Source organism: Antennarius striatus, chromosome 5 (assembly GCF_040054535.1).
Source record: "Antennarius striatus isolate MH-2024 chromosome 5, ASM4005453v1, whole genome shotgun sequence".
NCBI lineage: Eukaryota > Metazoa > Chordata > Actinopteri > Lophiiformes > Antennariidae > Antennarius > Antennarius striatus.
In genome coordinates this window covers 5,878,537-5,901,245 of record NC_090780.1, presented here as the reverse complement: position 1 = coordinate 5,901,245, position 22,709 = coordinate 5,878,537, and the positions used below count along the sequence as shown (strand labels likewise).

At 40.2% G+C, this 22,709-nt stretch overlaps 1 protein-coding gene across 1 annotated transcript in view; it reads left to right on the top strand.

Moving 5' to 3' along the window:
• The window catches only part of LOC137595204 (protein TASOR-like), an 82,165-nt gene that overhangs the window by 14,663 nt on the left and 44,793 nt on the right, over positions 1 to 22,709 (top strand). Inside the window, exons 3-14 of the mRNA XM_068315128.1 lie at positions 1,856 to 1,948; positions 2,391 to 2,463; positions 2,740 to 2,831; positions 9,313 to 9,444; positions 10,102 to 10,232; positions 10,410 to 10,441; positions 10,585 to 10,690; positions 20,241 to 20,344; positions 20,662 to 20,765; positions 21,263 to 21,335; positions 21,547 to 21,621; positions 22,116 to 22,309. Of these exons, the coding sequence (XP_068171229.1) occupies positions 1,856 to 1,948; positions 2,391 to 2,463; positions 2,740 to 2,831; positions 9,313 to 9,444; positions 10,102 to 10,232; positions 10,410 to 10,441; positions 10,585 to 10,690; positions 20,241 to 20,344; positions 20,662 to 20,765; positions 21,263 to 21,335; positions 21,547 to 21,621; positions 22,116 to 22,309 (1,209 nt within the window). The remainder of the gene's footprint in view (positions 1 to 1,855; positions 1,949 to 2,390; positions 2,464 to 2,739; positions 2,832 to 9,312; positions 9,445 to 10,101; positions 10,233 to 10,409; positions 10,442 to 10,584; positions 10,691 to 20,240; positions 20,345 to 20,661; positions 20,766 to 21,262; positions 21,336 to 21,546; positions 21,622 to 22,115; positions 22,310 to 22,709) is intronic.

Genomic DNA, 22,709 nt, shown 5'->3' with positions numbered 1-22,709 from the left:
TGTATCCACTGTGGCGTTCTTATTTTTACAGAAAAAAGGCTAAAACTTAATACTTTTTCACTTGCTGGTGGCGCTCTCTAGTGCCGTTATGTCCGCTAGCGCCACTCGCTAGCGCCACTATTTCCGCTAGCACTGCTCACTAGCGGAAATAGCGGCGCTCGCTAGTGCCGCTATTTCTTGCATGCCAGCGGAATTTAGCCGAAGCATGCCGATGGAAATAGCCAAAGTGACCCTAACGCTCCCGATCATTAAATATGCACTCGGGTCATGACCTCCTCTCGTCCAATGAAAAACAAAAAGATTCTTTTTTTACAAGCTAAACCCGCGAATTGGTGTACAAAAAGGCGAGGATGATCGATCGAAAGAAAATGAGAATAGAGTGTTTTATAGTAGAGTTTGTGTTAAAATTCTAATTGAACAACAAATGGTGAATGCTGAGAGGGGGTAGGAGTGGTGACAGACAGATCAGAAGGTAAATGAAAGACATTATCAATACTTTTTTGTAGTCCTAGACTTTTGATCTCTATGACGGGCAGGAATAACCAGCGATGCATGTAAATGTGTATTCACCTCACTTGCTATTTTATATGCCTTTTTAAATTGAAATGAAAAATAATATTATAGAATTAAAAAAACAACAACAACTAAACTATGGCATACCAATGGTGTTGTCTAAGTCAAAGATAAAATATATTCTAGTCCAAGTAAAACTTACAAGTAAACATTGAGTAATATTTTGTATGACTGTATCTTCACATAGTGAATGCAAGTTTTCAATTGTTGAATATTACATTTATACCTGCATAAAGTAGGACAGAAATAAAGATAGTTAAGCTTGAACTGTTGACTTTAGTGTATTTTTGTAGGTAAACTGAACAGAAGATTTTGCCCTCGGAATGCACCAGCATACAGGAAAACAACCCCATTTTCTAAAGATTTTCCTTTCCCGGGGGCGGCCCCCTGGACCCCCCCTATGATGAGAATGGTTTTACACCCCCCAACAATTGAAAACTTGCATTCACTATGTGAAGATACAGTCATACAAAATATTACTCAATGTTTACTAGTAAGTTTTACTTGGACTACAAGACATTTTAACTTTGACTTAGACACTTTGATTATAATAAATTTGATTCGTGGTATTACTCGATGTTTACTTTTAAGTTTTACCATCTATTACTGCATGCCGCTGTCTTGGACACAGAATGTGGCTTTTTGTGGCTTACTCAATTCTTTTACACTGAGCCACAGTGGCTTAGTCATACTGCCTCCTAGTGCAAGCCCAGATATTCTATACCATTTTGAATGTGATGTCAGCAACAAATCTCAAAAAAGTTGGGACAGTGGCAAGAAAGTTTGAAAAGGATTTATTATATTTTTCATAGAACATCTCAATATTAATGAGGTCATTAGTGACATTATTACTTTGTTGTTGTTGTTGTTGTTGTGTTTTAGAAAAATCCTCCACAGAGCTAAAATATTTCTAAAGTGAATATAGGGAGTAGTTCACTACTCCATGAAAGACTGCACTAGAAAATAATGCAACATTTTAAGCACGTTTTGCCAATGTAAAATGTGGGGTGTTCTATAGTTTGCAGGGAATATCATCAGGAATTTGAAGAAATCTCTAAACACACACTGGAAACTCCAGGGGAGGAGACATCCTCTCCTGTTAAAAGAATTCTGCCTCAGTTGTACAATAGTCTTGAGAGCTCTTTGATTTTGTGTCAAAAAACACAAATCGTTAGAATTCTCTAGAACAAGTATGGAGGAATAATTGAGGTTGTCTCAGATTTGTCCTTAATAAAGGGTAAAGAAATGCCAGTGTTGACAAATGTTTATTTGCGTGTTTCAGTTTGTGGAGAAGAGGAAGGAAATGAAGTCAGAAGGCAGGACAGACAAGGAACTAGAGGAGAGCTACTGTTTTCTTTTGGCTGATAATTCAAAGGTAAGGCCAACTCTACTATGTTAACTGTTTGTAGCCTACACACAAATATCTTGTGTTTTGTTTAATGATACTGTCAACACCGAGGCGACCATCCGCGGCGCCATTAGTGATCAATATCAGTCAGGTCATTTATTCTCCAAGTGTCTTTTATGATGTAAAATATTTTGTTGTTTGTGGTGCACTACAGTGTAACTCTGGTGCTGTACACGTGAGCCATGCTTTCATGTACAACATTAACTCAGACATTTTGTTGTGCATGGCGAGGACAATTAACTAAATTTGGTAATACACAAATGTGGCTCAGCTTGGGGGACTGCTAATATTGGTGAAGCTTTAGGTAAAATAAGATTGCTTGTGCACAAAAGCATTGGTTGAGTGTGTTGATTGTTGCAACCATAATGTGTGTGTGTGTGTGTGTGTGTGTGTTTGTGTTTGCATTTAGGTATCCCCACTCTGTGAGAAAGGACTGTTTGTAAGTCAGAGTTGGATCACAGTGCTGGGAAACCCCAGTAAAGGTAGGAATAATCTGATGCATGCAGGTACATTAATTTAAATACCACATGTTGTTTGTCACACTTTTATTTACTAAACATACACTGTGGTTTTTTGTGCTATGCTGAAAGGAGAAAATACAATCCTGTAATTTCCTGTAGGATTTACTGTAGACTTTCATGACATTTTTTTGGAACTTACTGAAACACATTTGATCTATTGACAGCCTCTTATTTGTGCCTCAAATGAGCATGACCTGCAATCTGAATTTTTGCATTTGTCTGTGTGTTCCTTTTAAGGAGTGTATCTGTCCAGGTACTCAGATTTGCTTCAGGTAAACCCCATGCTACCCGGAGCCACAGGCGACATCATCATATTCAAAGTAATGAAGGTAAATTAGAGTGCTGCCTGCCTTAGGCAACATGATATATTTAGAGTCTCCTGCTTTGCCCCAGTGCAGAAACTCCTTTTCCCTACACTGTGCTTCATTGTTACTCCATTGTGTGACTGAAGCCAGAGGCTTTGTGTTTTCTGTCTCATCACTGCTTTCACATTTAGAAAAAAACATCCATTCTCAGTAATGGATGAAATCGATACAGTGAAGTCATGATATGATGGCTTTTAATATCTAAAAATGTTGATTGCAAATTCACTGTGTTCTGGAGTAATTCGTTTCTGGTCATTAATCAGCAGCATAATGCAGGAATAGAAGGAGAAATTATTGAATCAGTGACACCAGCTTTGTGTGTCACCAGACTGGTGGTGATGTGAATACCTCTCTGATGAGAAACGACCCTCATACATCTGGTCAAATTAAACTTCAACACATAACATGTCACCACAGAGAAATTAGTGTTCTGAATGAATGGACTTATTAAGTTGGTATGTAGAATAGAGAGTAGAGTATAACTTTATTTATCCCTTAAGGAGGTTCCATCAGGGAAATAGATTTTCTCCGTCGCACACAGCACAGTGAGTACACAAAACACAGAAAAAGTACACAGAAAGCACCAGTAAATATAAACTAGTTACAACATCCAATAGAAAGATTAATAAACCGTCAACATGGAGGCTTAAGCTAAGATGGTCCCACACCGGTAGCATTAGTGTCTTGTCTTATGTGTTTTTCTAAATTATGATGCATTCAAGACAATATAAAGAAGTGATAGTGCTTTGGGACTAAAATCAAGAATATCTCTGAGGCTCTCATTCAGACCTAGGATGGGTGGTATCTGTTTTCTTGAACCGTGGTAGGGTAGGCCATGGTGGGAGAAAACATAAAGAATCCACTTGTCTCAGCTAATTGTGTGACTACCTTCCAGTTAACTGATAGGTGTTTAACTCGGATAGCTGCCATATCGTTTTACATGCTGCAGTGAGAGAAAGGAGTTAGTTAAACCCTCCAGAGCAATCAGACGTCCTGTTGGATTTGTCCGACTGTTAAGGGCTTTGAAGTGTCTGCTGATGTGATAAGCACTATACAAAAAAAGTTGGATTGATTATAAACATGCCTCCAAAAAAAGATGCAAAAGTTGGAGAAAAACCAAGTGACAATGAGTGCTTCCTTGTAAAAAAACAAAAACTTCAAAAGTTAATGAAGAAAAAGAGAGCTATTACTGACAGATATTACTGAAATGTGTATGTCGAAGGCTCTGTCAGCTTAATGCAGTGTCCACAGGAGAATGCAGTATATGAATTAAAGGCAAACTACTGAGTGAAAAGCAAAAGTGAAAAAAATAACTATTACATCTTTCTTTATTTCTGAAAGTTTTTTTAATTACTACAGGCCTTAACATTTTGATAAAACTAATATATAATTTTACTCTTTTTTCACTTAAACAGTTATGACGTCGTTATTAATAAAGTCATTTAAATTAAGTTTATTTAGTTTTTATATTGTACTATTGGCAAAACTCAATCCTTGCGTATGCTTTTACTGTATATTGTTATTACTTTTGGGATGCATAAACGTCATGTTGGGATGCACAAATTTTTGTTGAATCTCATCCCAGGGATGCACAACTTAACTGAGATAAAATTAACTCTAATTGATCTAAAACAATGCTATTGCCCAGTGTAAATGCTGTAATCTACTGTAGATTCTAGTTTCTGACAGAGTAATGTAATGCTCTCCAATACCACTAGGTGGCAGCAATTTCCCTGTCATTTTGAGACAAGAGAATAAGTGATGCATATACTACAGGTGGTTGTCACAGTTTAAAAAGGAAAAATGCTAACTTCCAGCTGGGCCTTGGACAAAATTCTGACCAAGATGAATGCTCGAGTACGAGTAGCAATTAAATAAAAGCAAAGACTGAGCTCAAGGCACCCACACACCCATTATAAGTGGTGCAGGGGTCACCAAATGGCGGACCGTGGTCCGGATCCGGACTGCGTGATGTTTCTTTTCCGGACCCGTGACCAGTCATCATGTCAGTCATCTTCCAACCCGCTTAATCCGCTAACGCAGGTCGCGGGGGAGCCGGAGGCTGTCCCGGCAGTCTCAGGGCGTGAGGCAGGGGACACTCCGGGCACAACGCCAGTGTACCGCGGAGTCACATAGAAACAAACAATCACACACACACTCACTCCTATGGTCAATTTGGGACCGGCCAAATAACCTGAAGCGCATGCTTTTGGAGGTGGGAGGAAGCCGCAGAACACGGAGAGAACACATGCAGACACGGGGAGAGCAAGCGAACTCCGCACAGAGCGGGACTCGAACCCGGGTCCGCCGTGTTGTGAGGCGGCAGCGCTAACCACTGCGCCACCGTCCTGCCCCGACCCGTGACCACTCCATGATATATTCATGAGAGTAGATTTTTTTTGGAGAATTTTTTTCTGATGGTCACGGCTACAGACGGTAGCTGCCACTCCAGTTAATACGTAATAGTGCCACTCAGTTCAGCCAATCAGATCGTTTGTTTGCCCTGCACTATCAGTGCACCTGGAAGTGAGACAGCTACCGCTGTGAGTTTACCGCTACAGGAGCACAGAGGAAGGGAGACAGTGAAGACAGCATAGCTCCAAACGATGGAAGGTTAATGAGGAAAACCGCTGGCTAACAATGAGTGAACGAAATTTGTTTATTCCCCCGTCAGGCAGTTGAAAACCATCGTGCCTCATATGGTCTGAACACGTAGCATTAATTAAAAATGGTAACGTAAAGAACATCTATGAAACAAAACACAGAACGTTTGTGCAAAGTTATCCCCTGAAGTCTGAGCTGAGGGCAAAAAGACTGAGAAAAATGCAAACTAATGTTCACTAAAGGCACGGGGGATTTTGGGGCAACATAAACAATCTTTCACTGATGGGACAGTTGTGGAGGATTGCTTAAACGCTGTTGTTGAGACTTTAATTGAGGGAAAACAGAAAGATGAGGTGTGAAAAAATCAAATCCCAATGTCAACTTCAACAGCAACCAGAAAATCAGAAATATTAAAAGCTTGATGCAGCTATTCAGAGAGCACCATGCATATCTGTGGCCGTTGATGAGTCTACAGATGTTACTGGTAATGTCCAGCTTTTGTGTGTGTCAGGTTCTTTCACAAAGACAAGGAGATCTTTGATAGGTGTAACACCACTAACACACGCAAGAGGAGGGGACATGTATGCAGCAATAAGATGCTGACAAAGAGGGACATAGATCTGAAGCAGGTGGTCTCTGTCACCACAGATGACAGAGACCACCACCCTCTCTTTTTCCACCACCTTGTCATGGTGACAAAAGAGAGGGGGGCTGTGCCAAACAGCGAGAGCTTTCCAAAACAGTCAAGGTGTGCTCTGTGCACAAGTAACCTTGTGCACGAGGTGTGCAAATGATAATGCTAGTAACTTGTGCACAAGTAAATTACTGGCAGGCCACATGCTCCTTTCTCTCATCAAGAAAGTTCTGTTTGCTTTTTTGCAAACAGAAAGAGCCAGTTTTTATTTATACTTTCTGAAGATGTTAATGTTTTGTACTTGAAGTGTAGACCTTCAGTTCTTTGGGCCGAGATGTCTTTAATTTACGATAAAAAGGTTCATTCAGCTCTTTTTGCACTTTATTTTTAATTCTGAGGTGTTCTTCAGTCTAACAAAGGTTAGATATGTATGTGATATATGTTCTTCTCTGTTGCATAAAACGGCTGCCGAGTCGCAAAACAAATTTCAGCAATGCTGACAAACAAAATTCATGTTTTGTTATGTTATGTTATGTTGCTTGGAAGTTGCTTTAACAGATGAATTATGAACTCCAAAACTGATTACTCGTTTTAAAGATCCTGCTCTATTTTCCTCAAACAGGAGACATACAAATGTATCATTTATTTAATATATCTTATCAATTTTCGCTACATAAAATAGCTTAATGATTCCACTATAGAGCATTTGTTGAATAAATAACAACAAACATTGTTTTGTTCATCTGTTATGGGTAACATCGCCAAGTGTTGCAATGCTTTGTAAAATGTAAATGTAATCCAAATTATAAATATTTGCCAAACAATGAAACCCCAAGTTTAATAAAAATTAGCACAGACAAGATTTCATAATTTGAAAATGAGAACATTAATATTTAATATTCTGGGCTTGTGCTAGCCATTCGCCACTTCGCCATAGGCGAAGTAAATTCCAGATTGGCTACAAGGTTTTTAGACTGTGTATCCACTGTGGCGTTCTTATTTTTACAGAAAAAAGGCTAAAACTTAATACTTTTTCGCTCGCTAGCGCCGCTCACTAATGCCGCTATGTCCGCTAGCGAGTGGCGCAAGCGGAAATAGCGCCGCTCGATATTTATTTGCCTGAGTTTACTTTTATTTATGGTGAGGTAAAAGAGCTAGCTGTGCACTCACTTAAACATATCCTGCATTGAAAATTGATAATAAATGATAACGTGGACATACGGACTGGCAATAAGACACAACGTCGACTTGGGTTTGGACCTTTTACTAACAGGAAGTTTTTTATAACCGAAGGTCTGTGAGTTTTCATTGAATACCCCTGACACACACCCCTGGTGTGTGGTGAAAGCAATATAACTTTGTATGGTTCCAAGCTAGCTCAAATGTCCATCTCCAAATGAAACACCCATGACTTAAAAACAAGAAGTCAGACTTTGTTAACCAGATTTTAACCAGATTTTGTTAACCTTCGTGAAGACACTGACAAACAGGCAACATTTATAAGAAATGCAATAAAGGTGAAAGAAAGAGACCTCAAAGCTAAACTAGCTGAACTTGTTGCTAAAATTTAATGTCCCACACTTTGTCAGTCATAAATGCCACCTGCTTGCATAACCATTGTAAATGGCGAATCAACAGGTCCAGCTTTCACATAATCAAAAATGTGCTGTGGCTCAAAAGAGGTTGAAAAACACTGGACTTGACAATAGCTATAGAATAGAATAGCCTTTACTGTCATTGTATCATATACTATGTATTAAATACATTAAAATGAAGATGAAAAATGAAATGATAAAAATTGCCAAAATTCCCCCAAATAATGGAATGCTATTTTAGGGACATATCAGACATCCTTACCTATTTGTACCTAAATGAAGCTTTAAAGACAGTTGGTTATTAGAATATCTGTTAACAAAGGTAAAGGACAGACCTGTTGTCTTGTGTGTTGAGCCAACATAGCTGTAATCATAGAATAAAACATGAAAGGGACAGTGTGAAATTAAAAAAAGTACAAATTTATTATTTTACTGTTAGGCTGTGAAAAGAGGTTCTCATTGAAATTTAACTCTAAAGGCTACAAATAGAGATAAAGGCAGAATACAGTGCGCCCTTGCGCATTTGTGCACATTGTGGGGTAACGCACTTGGCACTGCCTCACAATCTTGGTAAATGTGTGTTCACCATCTCTCATTCATCGCTGCCACAACGTACGCAGCTTTTAATGCTCTGTTTACCCCAATGTCCAGTGGTTGGATTTCTTTAGTTCATCCTCCTGGAATGATGGCAAGCTCTGAATTCAGTTGCTTCACATAACACTAGAGATGCTTCCCCCTCTTATTTTTTTTTCCAGAATCCATTGTTCCAGCTGTATCTTCATTGTATTTCTCTTCCACCCAACTGGTCAAGGTGGATGGCTGTCGATCAGAATCTGGGTCCTGCCCAGAGATTTTCCGTCAGTGAGGGAGTTTTTCCCGGTTCCTGTCGCTTCTGCTTGCTCTGGAGGGTTCTGTTGTGTTTCTCTGCCTGTAAAAGCATTTGAAATGTCTGTTGACGTGATTGAGCACTTGACAAATAACAGTTAAGTTGCTTTGAACCTTAAATAAGGGCCATCTATTTAACACCTATTTTTATGTCACATAATCAATGACATCACTAAATCAACTCAGAGCTGCTATTTTTTTGATCACACCCCTTTTGGTAAATGACTCATTTTCACAGAGTCAGTAGCGTGCACATCATTCCTGTTGGGTCTGTTAGTTTTTATACCAAGTCTTGTAGAAACTTGTGTAAAAGTTGTAGTTTTAACAAAAACAGTAAGTTATCTTGCTAGTGATGTGGGACTGCTATTATTTTGAACAAAACTGTCGGTTGAATTACAAGAAAAACATTCTTTACTCTCCACAGATAGTAGCAGGAATGTTACATTATGTATACATAATTTGGATTAATGTTTTGACCAAGTTTATCTTCTTGTTTTTGGACATGTACTAAAGTTAGATGAATGAGAACAGGTTGTATTTTTGGGAATATTGTAGAACTTTTGGGATTTGAAAGCTATTTAATAGGAAAGTGCAAATAATACACTTCTTTCACAAGAAAAAGAATAATCCCGATAAATTTGCCTGATCTCCTTACTGATCAGAATATTTCTTCTCTGATATATCTTAAATTAACGTGTTATTATTGTTCCTCTTTCCATTTTGGTAGGGGAGAGTGAAGAGCATTTATGAAAATATGAAGAACCTCTTTGATCCTACACCTCGCTTCGATAGCCACATTTCCAAAAATGCGAGTAAAGTGACCTCACTCACCTCTTTCCGGGCCTTTGAACTTACACAGGTAAACTCAATTGCACACTCATACATTTTGGCAACTGCATACCCAAAACATCTTTACATTTTTACAAAATGTTCTTTCATCTCATTTTTTGTTGTTGTAAAAGTAGTTGTGAAGCAGTAGAAAGGAAATTAGAGGGATATGACATGTAACCTAGGTGACTTGTGTCATGTACAGTAATCCCTTGCTTATTCGCGATTCAAGATGCGTGGCTTCACTATATGGCAGATTTTTAGTAGCTAGTCACGTGATACCGTATATTTGCGTGCTATTGGCTGACAGCATCCATGTGTGCACTGCGTTCTTAGACTCACAGTTCCTCCAACTTTTCTTGAATACAAAAGTGTTTTAAAAAGTCTGTGATAACCTGTTATTCTGTTGTGTGTATTGCCCTGAGTTTCCCTAAGTGAGTGTGTGTTCTGAATGTGTTTGTGAGACTGAGAAGGGAGAGTGAGAATCTGAGCGGGAGATTGTTGTCAGTTCTTGTTTGTTCCTTGTTAAGGTTGAACACCAAGTAAAGACTGTTGAAAGAATATCATGTGCGTCATCCTGTTACCACCTCTTTTTGAATTTTGTGTGAAGGGTGTATGCTAGGTAGACTTTGATTAGTCAGGCTAGAAAAGCACTTTATAAGTACATTCCCATTACGTTTTATTACAGGTGTACTTCTACGAATATACATTCGATGAGCTGCGGCAGAGGCCTCGTCAGATTTGTCCTTATGCCGTTGTCTCATTTCACTTCAAAGGAAAAGACTGTCCACTTCCAAGTACACCTCTCCCCCCCACCAGGTATGGAATTAAACACTTAACACTCTTTTATTTGTATGATAAAATACTGATCAGTAGTGTTAGTTTTATAGGTATGTTACAGATTGTTTTACACTTACAATGTAAAACTGTCAAATTCTAATTTGGATCTTGACATTAAATGAGAATCCCCCTTCTCTGTGTTTGCTTGGTTGACAGTTTAAATAGCTATTCAGGAAAGTGGAGTAAAGGTGAGTCCTTGTTTTCCTTTTTTGTCACACAAAATAATCAGGTGAAATGCAGAAAGTAATAGTAATGATTTATTCAGTCTTGTCCTGAGTTTGCTGAGATACTGATGGTTGTAAACTCTCTTTCATTGTATTTAAACATTCAGAGCAGGTTCAGTTCACAGTCTGGACAGGAGATTTGGTGAAAGGTGACAAAGTTCTCTTCCAGATTTCATTTCGCTCTTATTCTCCACCCATCCTGCCCCAAGGACTGTGAGTACTGAACTAACTTCTCATTTTGATGCAACTTGAAAATTTTGAAGTCAATCAGTCTAGTAAGGTAGTGTTAGGTGCCCAATCTGAAAAACCCCCAAAACAAAACACCTTAAACTAAATTCTGCTATAATTAGCTCAAAAAATATCTTATTTTAGTGGGAAAATGCACTTGTAAAGCAGCTGCTGTATACCGAGCATATAATTTTATACTTAGTAATGTGTTTCTATTGAAATTTACTGAAGCTTTTTTTCAGCCTGCCTTTAATTTTTAACTGCTTGTGGTAAAGCCAGCCTGTCCTTACCACTAATATGTTTCTAGCCTCCCATGTTAATTATTATTAGTTTAATATATTCAAATATATTTGTTACAATATATTCTATCTTCAATTAAAGTTTTCTCCATGTTGCCCAACCTGAGTAATTGAATGCTGCTTAGTCAGCTATGAATTACAAGTGTTTTCACAGTTTGGCCCGATTTTCATCACGTTACATGTGCAGTTCATTTGCACATAAAGCCGCAGTAGGGCATAAGCCAGTGTCTTATTGTGCCGGTCCTATGCCCAGATAAATGGAGAGGGTTGTGTCAGGAAGGGCATTTGACGAAAAACGTTTGCCAAATCAAACATGGAAATCAAATCTATGACTTCAATACCAGAAGTCATAGATTTGATTCTTGTTAACACCGATGCTGGGTTAAGAACAACCGCCATCGGTGCTGTTCACATACAGGCTGCTGGTGGAAATTCGACTGCTGTTGGTCGAAGGAGAGGAGGAAAGTGTGTTCTTAGGAAGAGAGAGAAGAGGACTGCCAAGAGTACAGGACTGAGAGTAGGGACGCTGAATGTTGGAACTTTGATAGGAAAAGGTAGAGAGTTGGTTGACATGATGCAGAGGAGGAAGGTAGACATGCTGTGTGTCCAGGAGACCAGGGGGACAGATAGCAAGGTTAGAAGTTTAGGAGCAGGGTTCAAGTTTGTCTATCAAGGTGTAGATAGGAAGAGAAATGGAGTAGGAGCTATCTTAAAGGAGGAGTTTGTTAGGAATGTCCTGGATGTAAAAAGAGTGTCAGATAGAGTCTGAAGCTAGAAATCGAAGGTGTGATGTTCAATTTTGTTAGTGGGTATGCTCCAAAGGTAGGATGTGAGCTGAAAGAGAAGGAGAAATTCTGGTTGGACTTCGATGAAGTGATGCAGAGCATCATGCTAGGTTGGACAGTAAGGAGGGAGAGACTGATCTATACAGGTTGGCAAGACAGAGAGGGGAATGACGTGCAACAAGTTAGGTTGATAAAGGATAGGGAAAGAGGTGTATTGACAGGTGCCAGTTGTGTGATGGGAAGATGGAAAGAGTACTTTGAAAAGTTGATGAATGAGGAAAATGAGAGACAACAAAGACTAGAAGAGGTGGCTGTTGTGGACCAGGAAGTAGCAAAGATTAGTCAAGATGAAGTGAAGAGGGCATTGAAGAGGATGAAGACTGGAAAGGCACTCGGTCCTGATGATATACCTGTGGAGGTATGCAAGTGTCTAGGAGAGTTGGCAGTAGAGTTTCTGACTGGGCTGTTCAACAAGATCTTAAATAGTGAGAAGATGCCTGTGGAATGAAGGATAAGTGTGTTGGTGCCCATTTTTAACAATAGGGAGATGTACAGAGTTGTGGCAACTACAGAGGAATAAAGCTGATGTGCCATACAATGAAGTTATGGGAAAGAGTAGACTAAAGACTAAGGGCAGAGGTGAGCATTTGTGAGCAGCAGTATGGTTTCATGCCAAAAAAGAGTGCTACAGATGTAGTATTTGCTTTGAGGATGTTGATAGAGAAGTACAGAGAAGGCCAGAGGGAGTTGCATTGTGGTTTTGTAGATCTGGAGAAAGCTTATGACAGGGTGCCCAGAGAGGAACTGTGGTATTGTACGAGGAAGTCTGGAGTGGCAGAGAAGTATGTTAGAGCGGTGCAGGACATGTATGAGGACTGTAAGACAGTGGTGAGGTGTGCTGTAGGTGTGATAGAGGAGTTCAAGGTGGAGGTGGGACTGCATCAGGGATCAGCTCTGAACACCTTCTTGTTTGCAATGGTGATGGACAGGTTGACAGACGAGGTTAGACAGTAATCTCCATGGACTGTGATGTTTGCAGATGACATTGTGATCTGTAGTGAGAGCAGGGAACAGGTGGAGGAGAAGCTAGAGAGGTGGAGGTTTGTCCTGGAAAGGAGAGGAATGAAGGTTAGCCACAGTAAGACAGAGTACATGTGTGTGAATGAGAAGAACCCAAGTGGAAGAGTGAGGTTACAGGGAGAAGAGATCAAGAAGGTGGAGGATTTTAAGTACTTAGGGTCAACAGTCCAGAGCAATGGAGAGTGTGGAAAAGAGGTGAAGAAGTGTGTACAGGCAGGATGGAACGGGTGGAGGAAAGTGTCAGATGTGATGTGTGATAGAAGAGTTTCAGCTAAAATGAAAGGAAAGGTGTACAAAACTGTAGTGAGACCAGCAATGCTCAGGTTCTCTTTGGGAGTGACCAGGATGATTAAGATCAGGAAATGAGTACATCAAAGGGACAGCACATGTTAGAGGTTTTGGAGATAAAGTCAGACAGGCCAGACTGAGATGGTTTGGACATGTCCATGCTGAGTTTTTAACTGCCAGGCAGGAGGCCTAGAGGGAGACCAAAGAGGAGGTTTATGGATGTAGTGAAAGAGGACATGAAGGTAGTTGGTGTGAGAGAAGAGGATTCAGAAGACAGGGTTAGATGGAGGCAATTGATTCGCTGTGGCGACCCCTGAAAGGAAAAGCCGAAAGAAAAAGAAGAAGATACTGTATATATATACACAGTACGGAAAGTATTCAGACCCCTTTAAATTTCTCACTCTTTGTTTCATTGCAGCCATTTGCTAAAATCTAAAAAGTTCATTTTGTTTCTCATTAATGCACACTTAGCACCCCATCTTGACAGGAAAAAACAGAAATGTAGAAATTTTTGCAAATTTATTAAAAAAAAACAACTGAAATATCGCATGGTCATAAGTATTCAGACCCTTTGCTGTGACACTCATATTTAACTCCCATGCTGTCCATTTCTTCTGGTCCTACTTGAGATGGTTCCACTCCTTCATTGCAGTCTAGCTGTGTTTAATTAAAGTGTTTGGACTTGATTAGGAAAGGCACACACCTGTCTATATAAGACCTTACAGCTCACAATGCATGTCAAAGCAAGTGAGAATCATGAGGTCGAAGGAACTGCCCAAGGAGCTCAGAGACGGAATTGTGGCAAGGCACAGACCTGGCCAAGGTTACAAAAGAATTTCTGCAGCAATCAAGGTTCCTAAGAGCACAGTGGCCTCCATAATCCTCAAATGGAAGAAGTTTGGGACGACCAGAACTCTTCCTAGACTTGGCCATCCAGCCAAACTGAGCAATCTTGGGAGAAGAGCCTTGGTGAGAGAGGTAAAGAAGAACCCAAAGATCACTGTGGCTGAGCTTCAGAGATGTAGTAGGGAGATGGGAGAAAGTTCCACAAAGTCAACTATCAATGCAGCCCCAGTCAGGGCTTTATGGCAGAGTGGCCCGACGGAAGCCTCTCCTCAGTGCAAGACATATGAAAGCCCGTATAGAGTTTGCCAAAAAACACCTGAAGGACTCCCAGACTATGATAAACAAGATTCTCTGGTCTGATGAGACCAAGATTGAACTTTTTGGCATTAATTCTAAGCGGTATGTGTGGAGAAAACTAGGCACTGCTCATCACCTGCCCAATACAATCCCAACAGTGAAACATGGTTGTGGCAGCATCATGCCATGGGGGTGTTTTTCAGCTGCAGGGACAGGATGACTGGTTGCAATTGAAGGAAAGATGAATGCAGCCAAGTGCAGAGATATCCTGGAAGAAAACCTCTTCCAGAGTGCTCAGGACCTCAGACTGGGCCGAAGGTTCACCTTCCAACAAGACAATGACCCGAAGCACACAGCAAAAAATAACAAAGGAGTGGCTTCGAAACAACTCTGCGACCATTCTTCACTGGCCCAGCCAGAGCCCTGACCTAAACCCAATTGAGCATCTCTGGAGAGACCTGAAAGTGGCTGTCCACCACCATTCACCATCTGCAAGGAAGAATGGCAGAGGATCCCCAAATGCAGGTGTGAAAAACTTGTTGCATCATTCCCAAGAAGACTCAAGGCTGTACTGGATCAAAAGGGTGCCTCTACTCAATACTGAGCAAAGGGTCTGAATACTTATGACCATGCGATATTTCAGTTTTTTAAAAAAATAAATTTGCGAAAATTTCAACATTTCTGTTTTTTTCTGTCAAGATGGGGTGCTGAGTGTACATTAATGAGAAATAAAATGAAGTTTTTTGATTTTAGCAAATGGCTGCAATGAAACAAAGAGCGAGAAATTTAAAGGGGTCTGAATACTTTCCGTACCCACTGTATATTTGTGTATACACACACACACACACACACACACACACACACACACACACACACACACACACATACAGGTCCTTCTCAAAAACTTAGCACATTGTGTCTAAAGTTCATTATTTTCCATAATGTAATGATAATAATTAAACTTTCATTATTTTTGATTCATTGCACACCAACTGTCTTTTATTGTTTTAATACTGATGATTTTGGCATACAGCTCATAAAAACCCAAAATTCCAATCTCAAAAAATTAGCATATCATGAAAAGGTACCTTACACGAGCTATCAACCTAATCAACAAATTAACTCTAAACATCTGCAAAAGATTCTTTAGACTTTTAAGAACTCCCAGCCTGGTTCATTACTCAAAACCGCAATCATGGGTAAGACTGCCAATCTGACTGCTGTCCAGAAGGCCATCATTGACACCCTCAAGCAAAAGGGTAAGACAGAAATTTCTGAGCGAATAGGCTGTTCCCAGAGTGCTGTATCAAGGCATCTCAGTGGGAACTCTGTGGGAAGGAAAAAGTGTGGCAGAAAACGCTGCACAACCTGAATAGGTGACAAGACCCTGAGAAAGATTGTAGAGAAGGGCCGATTCCAGACCTTGGGGGACCTGCGGAAGCAGTGGACTGAGTCTGGAGTTGAAACATCCACAGCCACTGTGCACAGTAGTGTGCAGGACATGGGCTTCAAGTGCCGCATTCCCAAGGGCAAGCCACTTTTGAACCAGAAACAGCGGCAGAAGCACCTGACCTGGGCTACAGAGAGGCAGCACTGGACTGTTGCTCAGTGCTCCAAAGTACTTTTTTTGGATGAAAGCAAATTTTGCATGTCATTTGGAAATCAAGGTGCCAGAGTTTGGAGGAAGACTGGGGAGAAGGAAATGCCAAACTGCCTGAAGTCCAGTGTCAAGTACCCACAGTCAGTGATGGTTTGGGCTGCCATGTCAGCTGCTGGTGTTGGTCCAGTGTGTTTTATCAAGGGCATGGTCAATTCAGCTAGCTATTGGGAGATTTTGGAGCACTTCATGCTTCCATCTGCTGAAAATCTTTATGGAGATTAAGATTTCACTTTTTCAGCACGACTTGGCACCTGCTCACAGTGCCAAAACCACTGGTAAATGGTTAACTGACCATGGTATTACTGTGCTCAATTGGCCTGCCAATTCTCCTGACCTGAACCCCATAGAGAATCTAGGGGATATCGTGAAGAGGAAGTTGACAGACACTGTGGATGAGCTTAAGGCAGCTATCGAAGCATCCTAGGCTTCCATAACACCTCAGCAATGCCACAAGCTGATTGACTCCATGCCACGCCGCATTGAAGCAGTCATTTCTGCAAAAGGTTTCCCGACCAAGTGTTGAGTGCATAACTGAAAATAATTTTTTGAAGGTTGACTTTTTTTGTATTAAAAACACTTTTTTTTTTTATTGGTCGGATGAAATATGCTAATTTTTTTATATAGGGATTTTTGATTTTTCTTTACTTTTTGGCAGAAATCATCAATATTAAAACAATAAAAGGCTTGAACTACTTCAGTTGTGTGCAATGAATCTAAAATATATGAAAGTCTAATGTTTATCAGTAAATTACAGAAAATAATAAACTATCACAATATGCTAATTTTTTGAGAAGGACCTGTATACAAAGTGGTATGAAAGTTAGGTGACCCCTGATAATTCACTGGGTTTTCCATCATAAATCACTGGTAGTTTGGATTAACAATTTCAATTAAGTATATAGCAGAGGAACACAGTGGTGTCTGAGAAGTGAAATGAATTTTATAGAATTTATAAAAAGTGTACTGTAATAATTATTTTAACAAAAGTAGACAGGTGCATAAATTTGGGAACCCCAACACAAAAATTACATTAGTATTAAGTAGAGCCTGTTTTTGCAGAAATAACAGCCTGTAAATGCTTTCTATAGCTTCCAATGACGGTCTGGATTTTGTTTCAAGGTATTTTTGACTATTTGTCTTCACAACACTTCTCCAGTTCAGTTGGTTTGATGGTTGCCAGCATGATCAGCCCACTTTAAATCAGACCACAATTTTCTGACAATATTCAGGTTCGGGAGGGAGATGGCTATTACAGAACATTACTTATTCCTTTGCATGAAAGCCTTAGTAGAATTTGAACAGTGTTTCGGGTCGCTGTCTTGTTGACCAGCCCCTGCATAAATTCAGCTTTATGTCTGATTCTTAAACATTGTTTACAAGAATCTGCTGAAACAGACTGGAATCCATGCAATCTTCAATTTTAACAAGATGGCCAGTACCTGCACTGGACACACAGCCCCACAGCATGATTGAACCACCACCAAATTTTACTGTGGACAGCAAGTGTTTGTTTTTGAACGCTGTTTTCTTCATCCATATGTACCACCCCTTGTTATGTTCAAATAATTTTTGTTTAAGCAGTCCAGAGCATCTCATTACGTCCCGCTTGAAAGCGGTGATGTATTGTAATTGTCAGCGTTTGTGTGTTCGTCCGTCCGTTCGTCCACCAAATATCTTTGCAACCATTGCAGATAGAAAGATGAAACCGAAAGCATGTTACTGGGGTGGCAAAGGGGATGAAAATGAGATGATGACCATGAGAAGACTAGGTCGAGGTCGAATTTCAACTTTTATACACTCAGGAACCAGATAAGATAGACAGACAAGAGAAAAGGCCAGTGTGAGTAAGACCGTAGATCAAAGCTACTGCTTTAATCTATGAAAGTAGGTGAGAGTACTAGCTTTGATCTTTGACCTATGCAAGTAGGTCGGTAAAATTTGGAATTTAGGGCAATTGTGGGATGTTGCAGTCTTTGACTGCATTGGCTCTTGTTCTAAAATGAGGCTGACTTGTCCAAATGTGCTTTAGCGTCCCTCAAACAGCTGTTTGTGGCATGTGCACAGACAAAGCTTCTTCTGCATCGCTCTTCCATATAGCATCCATTTGTGCAAAGTGTGCTGAATTATTGAACGATGCACAGTGATACCATCTGCAGCAAGATGATGATGTAGGTCTTTGTAGCTGGTCTGTGGCATGACTTTGACTGTTCTCACCATCCGTCACCTCCGCTTATCTGACATTTTTCTTGGCTTGCCACTCCAGGCCCTAACTAAAACTGTGCCCGAGTTCTTCCATTTTCTCACTACGTTCCTTACAGTGGAGACTGACAGATAAAATCTTTGAGATTCCCCTAAACCAGGGGTATTCAATTAAAAGTCACAGAGATCCAGTTATTAAAATTTCCTCTTAGTATAAGGTCTGAACCCAAGTCCAGTTTGTGTCTTATAGCAGGTCCACGTTTTCAATTGTTATCAATTTTCAATGCAGGATATTATTTAACTGAGTGCACAACTAGCTCTTTTACCATAAATAAAAGTAGACACAAGCCAATAAATTTAAAGTCTTTATTTAAGATTGAAGAACACACATAAACCTCAGAATTAAAAACGGAGCTAAATAACCCTTTTTTCTCATAAAGAGGTCCCAGCCTAAATAACTGAAGGCCTACACTTCAAGTAAATAAACATTAACATCTTCAGAAAGCATAAATAAAAAGTGGCTCTTTCAGGGAAGAATGCAAACAGAACTTTCTTCATGAGAGAAAGGGGCATGAGAATGGCCTGCCAGTCATTTAAATCTTGGTTGGAATGGACTCAGTGTCATTCTGATGCAGACAAGTAGCTGTTCATTGGTGAGTCTAGAACAGTGCTTGGATTCTTGATTAGCAGGAGGATCTGCTGCCTAATGTGCTCCGGGTGTGATGCCAGTGCATCGTGGAGCCACAGACATGAACACACACACACTCGCACGCTCACACCCACAACTTCTGTCAATTTTGAAGCCGGCCAATTAACCTAAAACGCATGTTTTTGGAGGTGGGGGGAAGCCAGAGAACCTGGAGAGAACCCACGCAGACACAGGGAGAACGTGCAAACTCTACACAGAGTGGGACTCAAACCCAGAACCACCTTGTTGTGCTGCAACAGCGCTATCCACTGCACCATCATGCCAATCAATCAACCTGTATTTGTATAGCACTTAATCATATCAGCAGACATTTCAAAGCGCTTTAACAGACAGAGAAACCCAACAGAACTCTCCAGGCATAGGCAACAGCTTATGCTTGCTCTGGAGGGTTTAACTAACTCCTCGCTCTCACTGTAGTGCGTAAAACGAGCAGACGCATTGCCGTTTGGTCGATTTTAATAAGGCAGAATCAAGCAGGTGAGTCTCTTGATGAGAAACTCAAAACATAATGGTGATTTACAGGTTTGAATTTATTGTTGTTGAATGGAAGTGCATTTAAAGCTTTCGTCCCAGGGCTGCACGCTGTCAGACGATCGTGCATCTCTGTCAAAAAACATGTGTCAAAGACGCAAGGACGCACACAAATGAGAACACTGAATGCATTTTCTTTATTTTCATGACTACATTGTAGATTCTCACTGAAGGCATCAAAACTGAATGAACACATGTGGCTTTATGTACTTAACAAAAAAAGGTGAAATAATTGAAAACATGTTTTATACTATAGTTTCTGCAAAGAAGCTACACTTTGTTCTGATTACTGCTTTGCACTCTGTTCATATTCTCTCGATGAGCTTCAAGAAGTAGTCACCTGAAATGGTTTTCACTTCACAGGTTTGCGTCATCAGGGTTAAATAGTGGAATTTCTTGCTTTAGCAATGGGGTTGGGATCATCAGTTGTGTTGTGCAGAGGTCAGGTTAATACACAGCCAACAGCCCTAATGGACAACTGTTACAATTCATATTATGTGTATAGATATGTACATACGTATGTGTGAGTGTGTGTAAATATGTATGCATTTATGTGTGTGTGTTGCAATTATTAATTATTGCTTCACCAAATAGACGTAATCATATCATGTCAAGTTTATCTATAGAATAACTGAGATGATTCTGATTGTAACTTCACATTTTGTAGCTTGTACACAGGTGAGGTGACAGTGTGCAGTAAGCCTTTTTATGATGTAATGTTGGTGCTTTTGAAACATAAACAAAACATCAGACACTTCATTAAGCATTATCCCGAGTCCATTAAGTGTGTTTTTGAGAATTTGAATGTATGTATTCTGTGTGTATCATGTAACTCCATCAGACCAGAGGCATTGGATATTGGTCGGTTGATGAATCTTGAGGAGGTGACCAAGCTGCTGCCATCCAAATTGTTTTCCTACAACCTCTACAACGGCTGCCAAGAAGGTGAAGTCCATTGTACAGCATCAGTAATAGCACATGGCACACCAAACTAATAACAGAAAGACTTTGAAGGTCGATAATAATTAATGTGCAGATTTCCACTGTCTTTTTAATTTCTCCAATTGTTATCTTTTAATTTGTTGTAGTCACTTTTCAGAATCTGCAGTTGCACCATCACAAGATGGTACACATTCTGCCAGTGTTGACTTTTCAATAAGTGTGATCTTATTGAACTGTATTATTATTTTACTTTATTTTATTGTAGATATTATCTAGATGTCAAAAATATCTTAATGTCACATTGAGTATAATTTCTATAGTTGTGAAAGATGGCCATTGCTGCAGTCTTCTGTTGGTGACTGACAGAAATCGGTCCTCTACCAGTGTGAGCAGACTGCTGCATGAATTGGAGATAAAGGGGGTGGTGAGTTTGGTTTTCTTTAATTGGTAAATCCATTAATTTTGCACCACAGTGACATGACAGAGGTACAACAGGCGTTACTTTACGGTGCATAGGAAACTAAGTCCTTGGTTAATGTTGACAGCTCAACAAACATCCACACATACTTCATTTGTGTTGAGAACGTAGTTCAGTGAAATTAAAATACTTTTTGTTTAATTTATTTGAGTTTTATTGTTGTTTGTCTATTTGAATTTGACTTTATAGCAGCACAAACCTTCAGATTGGCTGAAAGCTCCAATACTGAGCAATACTATTTTTTCAAGGCACCAATACATTGAAAACACTGTCCATTTTTGTTAACTTGGCTATTTTTTATGCCTGAATTTGAGGAAAAAAAGGTCATTATTTAATATCAAACCTTTTAGCAATTACAACTTAAGCATGCTAGGAAATGAGAAAAAAGGTTAGAAAGAACAATATAGAAAGATTAAAAAAATGGTCTCATGTTCTTGCTACAGGTTCTTGTGACTCCACTTACAGAAGGAGGCTTTCTTTTCCTTCTGTCCAGTGTTCAAATGGCTGCACCCAGTGGTATGATACAAACAGCTGTTCTAATTAAATAGTTTGGTGTTGATGAGCCATAAACTGAAATAAATCATATTTTTTTCACTTTTGTCACTATGATTTAAATTTTTCCATAGCCATTAGCCAGAGGGCAAAATTTTAAAGGTTTTCGTTGTAATGTAGGTTGTTAGTTATTGTACAGCTTCAAGTTAGAAGAGTCATGTTTTTGTGTTTTCAGAGAGAGGAGACAATTGGAAGAGGTGTCTTCAAGCCTTGTTTGTCCTTCCAAAGGCTAGATATTTGGCCAAATCCAGTGAGTAACACATGGACATCGACTGTAGATGCTTAATTCAATGTCATTCATTCATTCATTTTCATGTACCGCCGCTGTATCCGCTGTAGCGGGTCACGGGGAGCTGGAGCCTATCCCAGCTGGCATAGGGTGTGAGGCTGGGGACACTTGGGGCACGACGGCAGTGCGCAGCCACATACAAAGACATACAAACACACACACACTCCTACGGGCAATTTTGGGACCGGCCAATCAACCTGAAGCGCATGCTTTTGGAGATGGGAGGAAGCTGGAGAACCCAGACAGAACCCACGCGGACACGGGGAGAGCATGTGAACTCCGCACAGAGCGGGACTCGAACCCGGACCCGCCATGTTGTGACTGCGCCACCGTGCCGCCCTAATTCAATGTCAATACTTTCCAAATAATTTCATACCCAGTAGGGACGTTACTCTTTTTTTTTTGTATGGATAAATTGATCTCTTTTTTGACTTTTTCCTTTTTACTCCCTACAGAACTGAGGCTCACCTCCTCTCCCCGTAGTACCACAGGGTCAGTGACTGGCAGTACGGTGATGCGAGAACTAAACCACTTCATCCCGGCATTGCACCATGCCCTTGTCAAGGTTCGCGCTGACCCCCCACCTGAGCTGTCTGCTGGTGTGGAGCAACAGGCACGAGAATATTTTATTGGCATGAACGACGGCAAGGTGTGACCAACATTTCTTTAAATCTTACAGATGCTCTGCACTCAGATATAATGAAGATAAAATGATCACAAAGGAATGCCTAATTTCTATGAGCAGAATAATCATATTTACCATCTGTCATCTGATAGAGCAGACTGCATATCCATCCATCATCTTCTTCTTCTTTTCCTTTCGGCTTTTCCCTTCAGGGGTCGCCACAGCGAATCAATTTCCTCCATCTAGCCCTGTCCTTTGAATCCTCTTCTCTCACACCAACTACCTTCATGTCTTCCCTCATTACATCCATAAACCTCCTCTTTGGTCTTCCTCTAGGCCTCCTGCCTGGCAGTTCAAAACTCAGCATCTTTCTACCAATATATTCACTATCTCTCCTCTGGACATGTCCAAACCATCTCAGTCT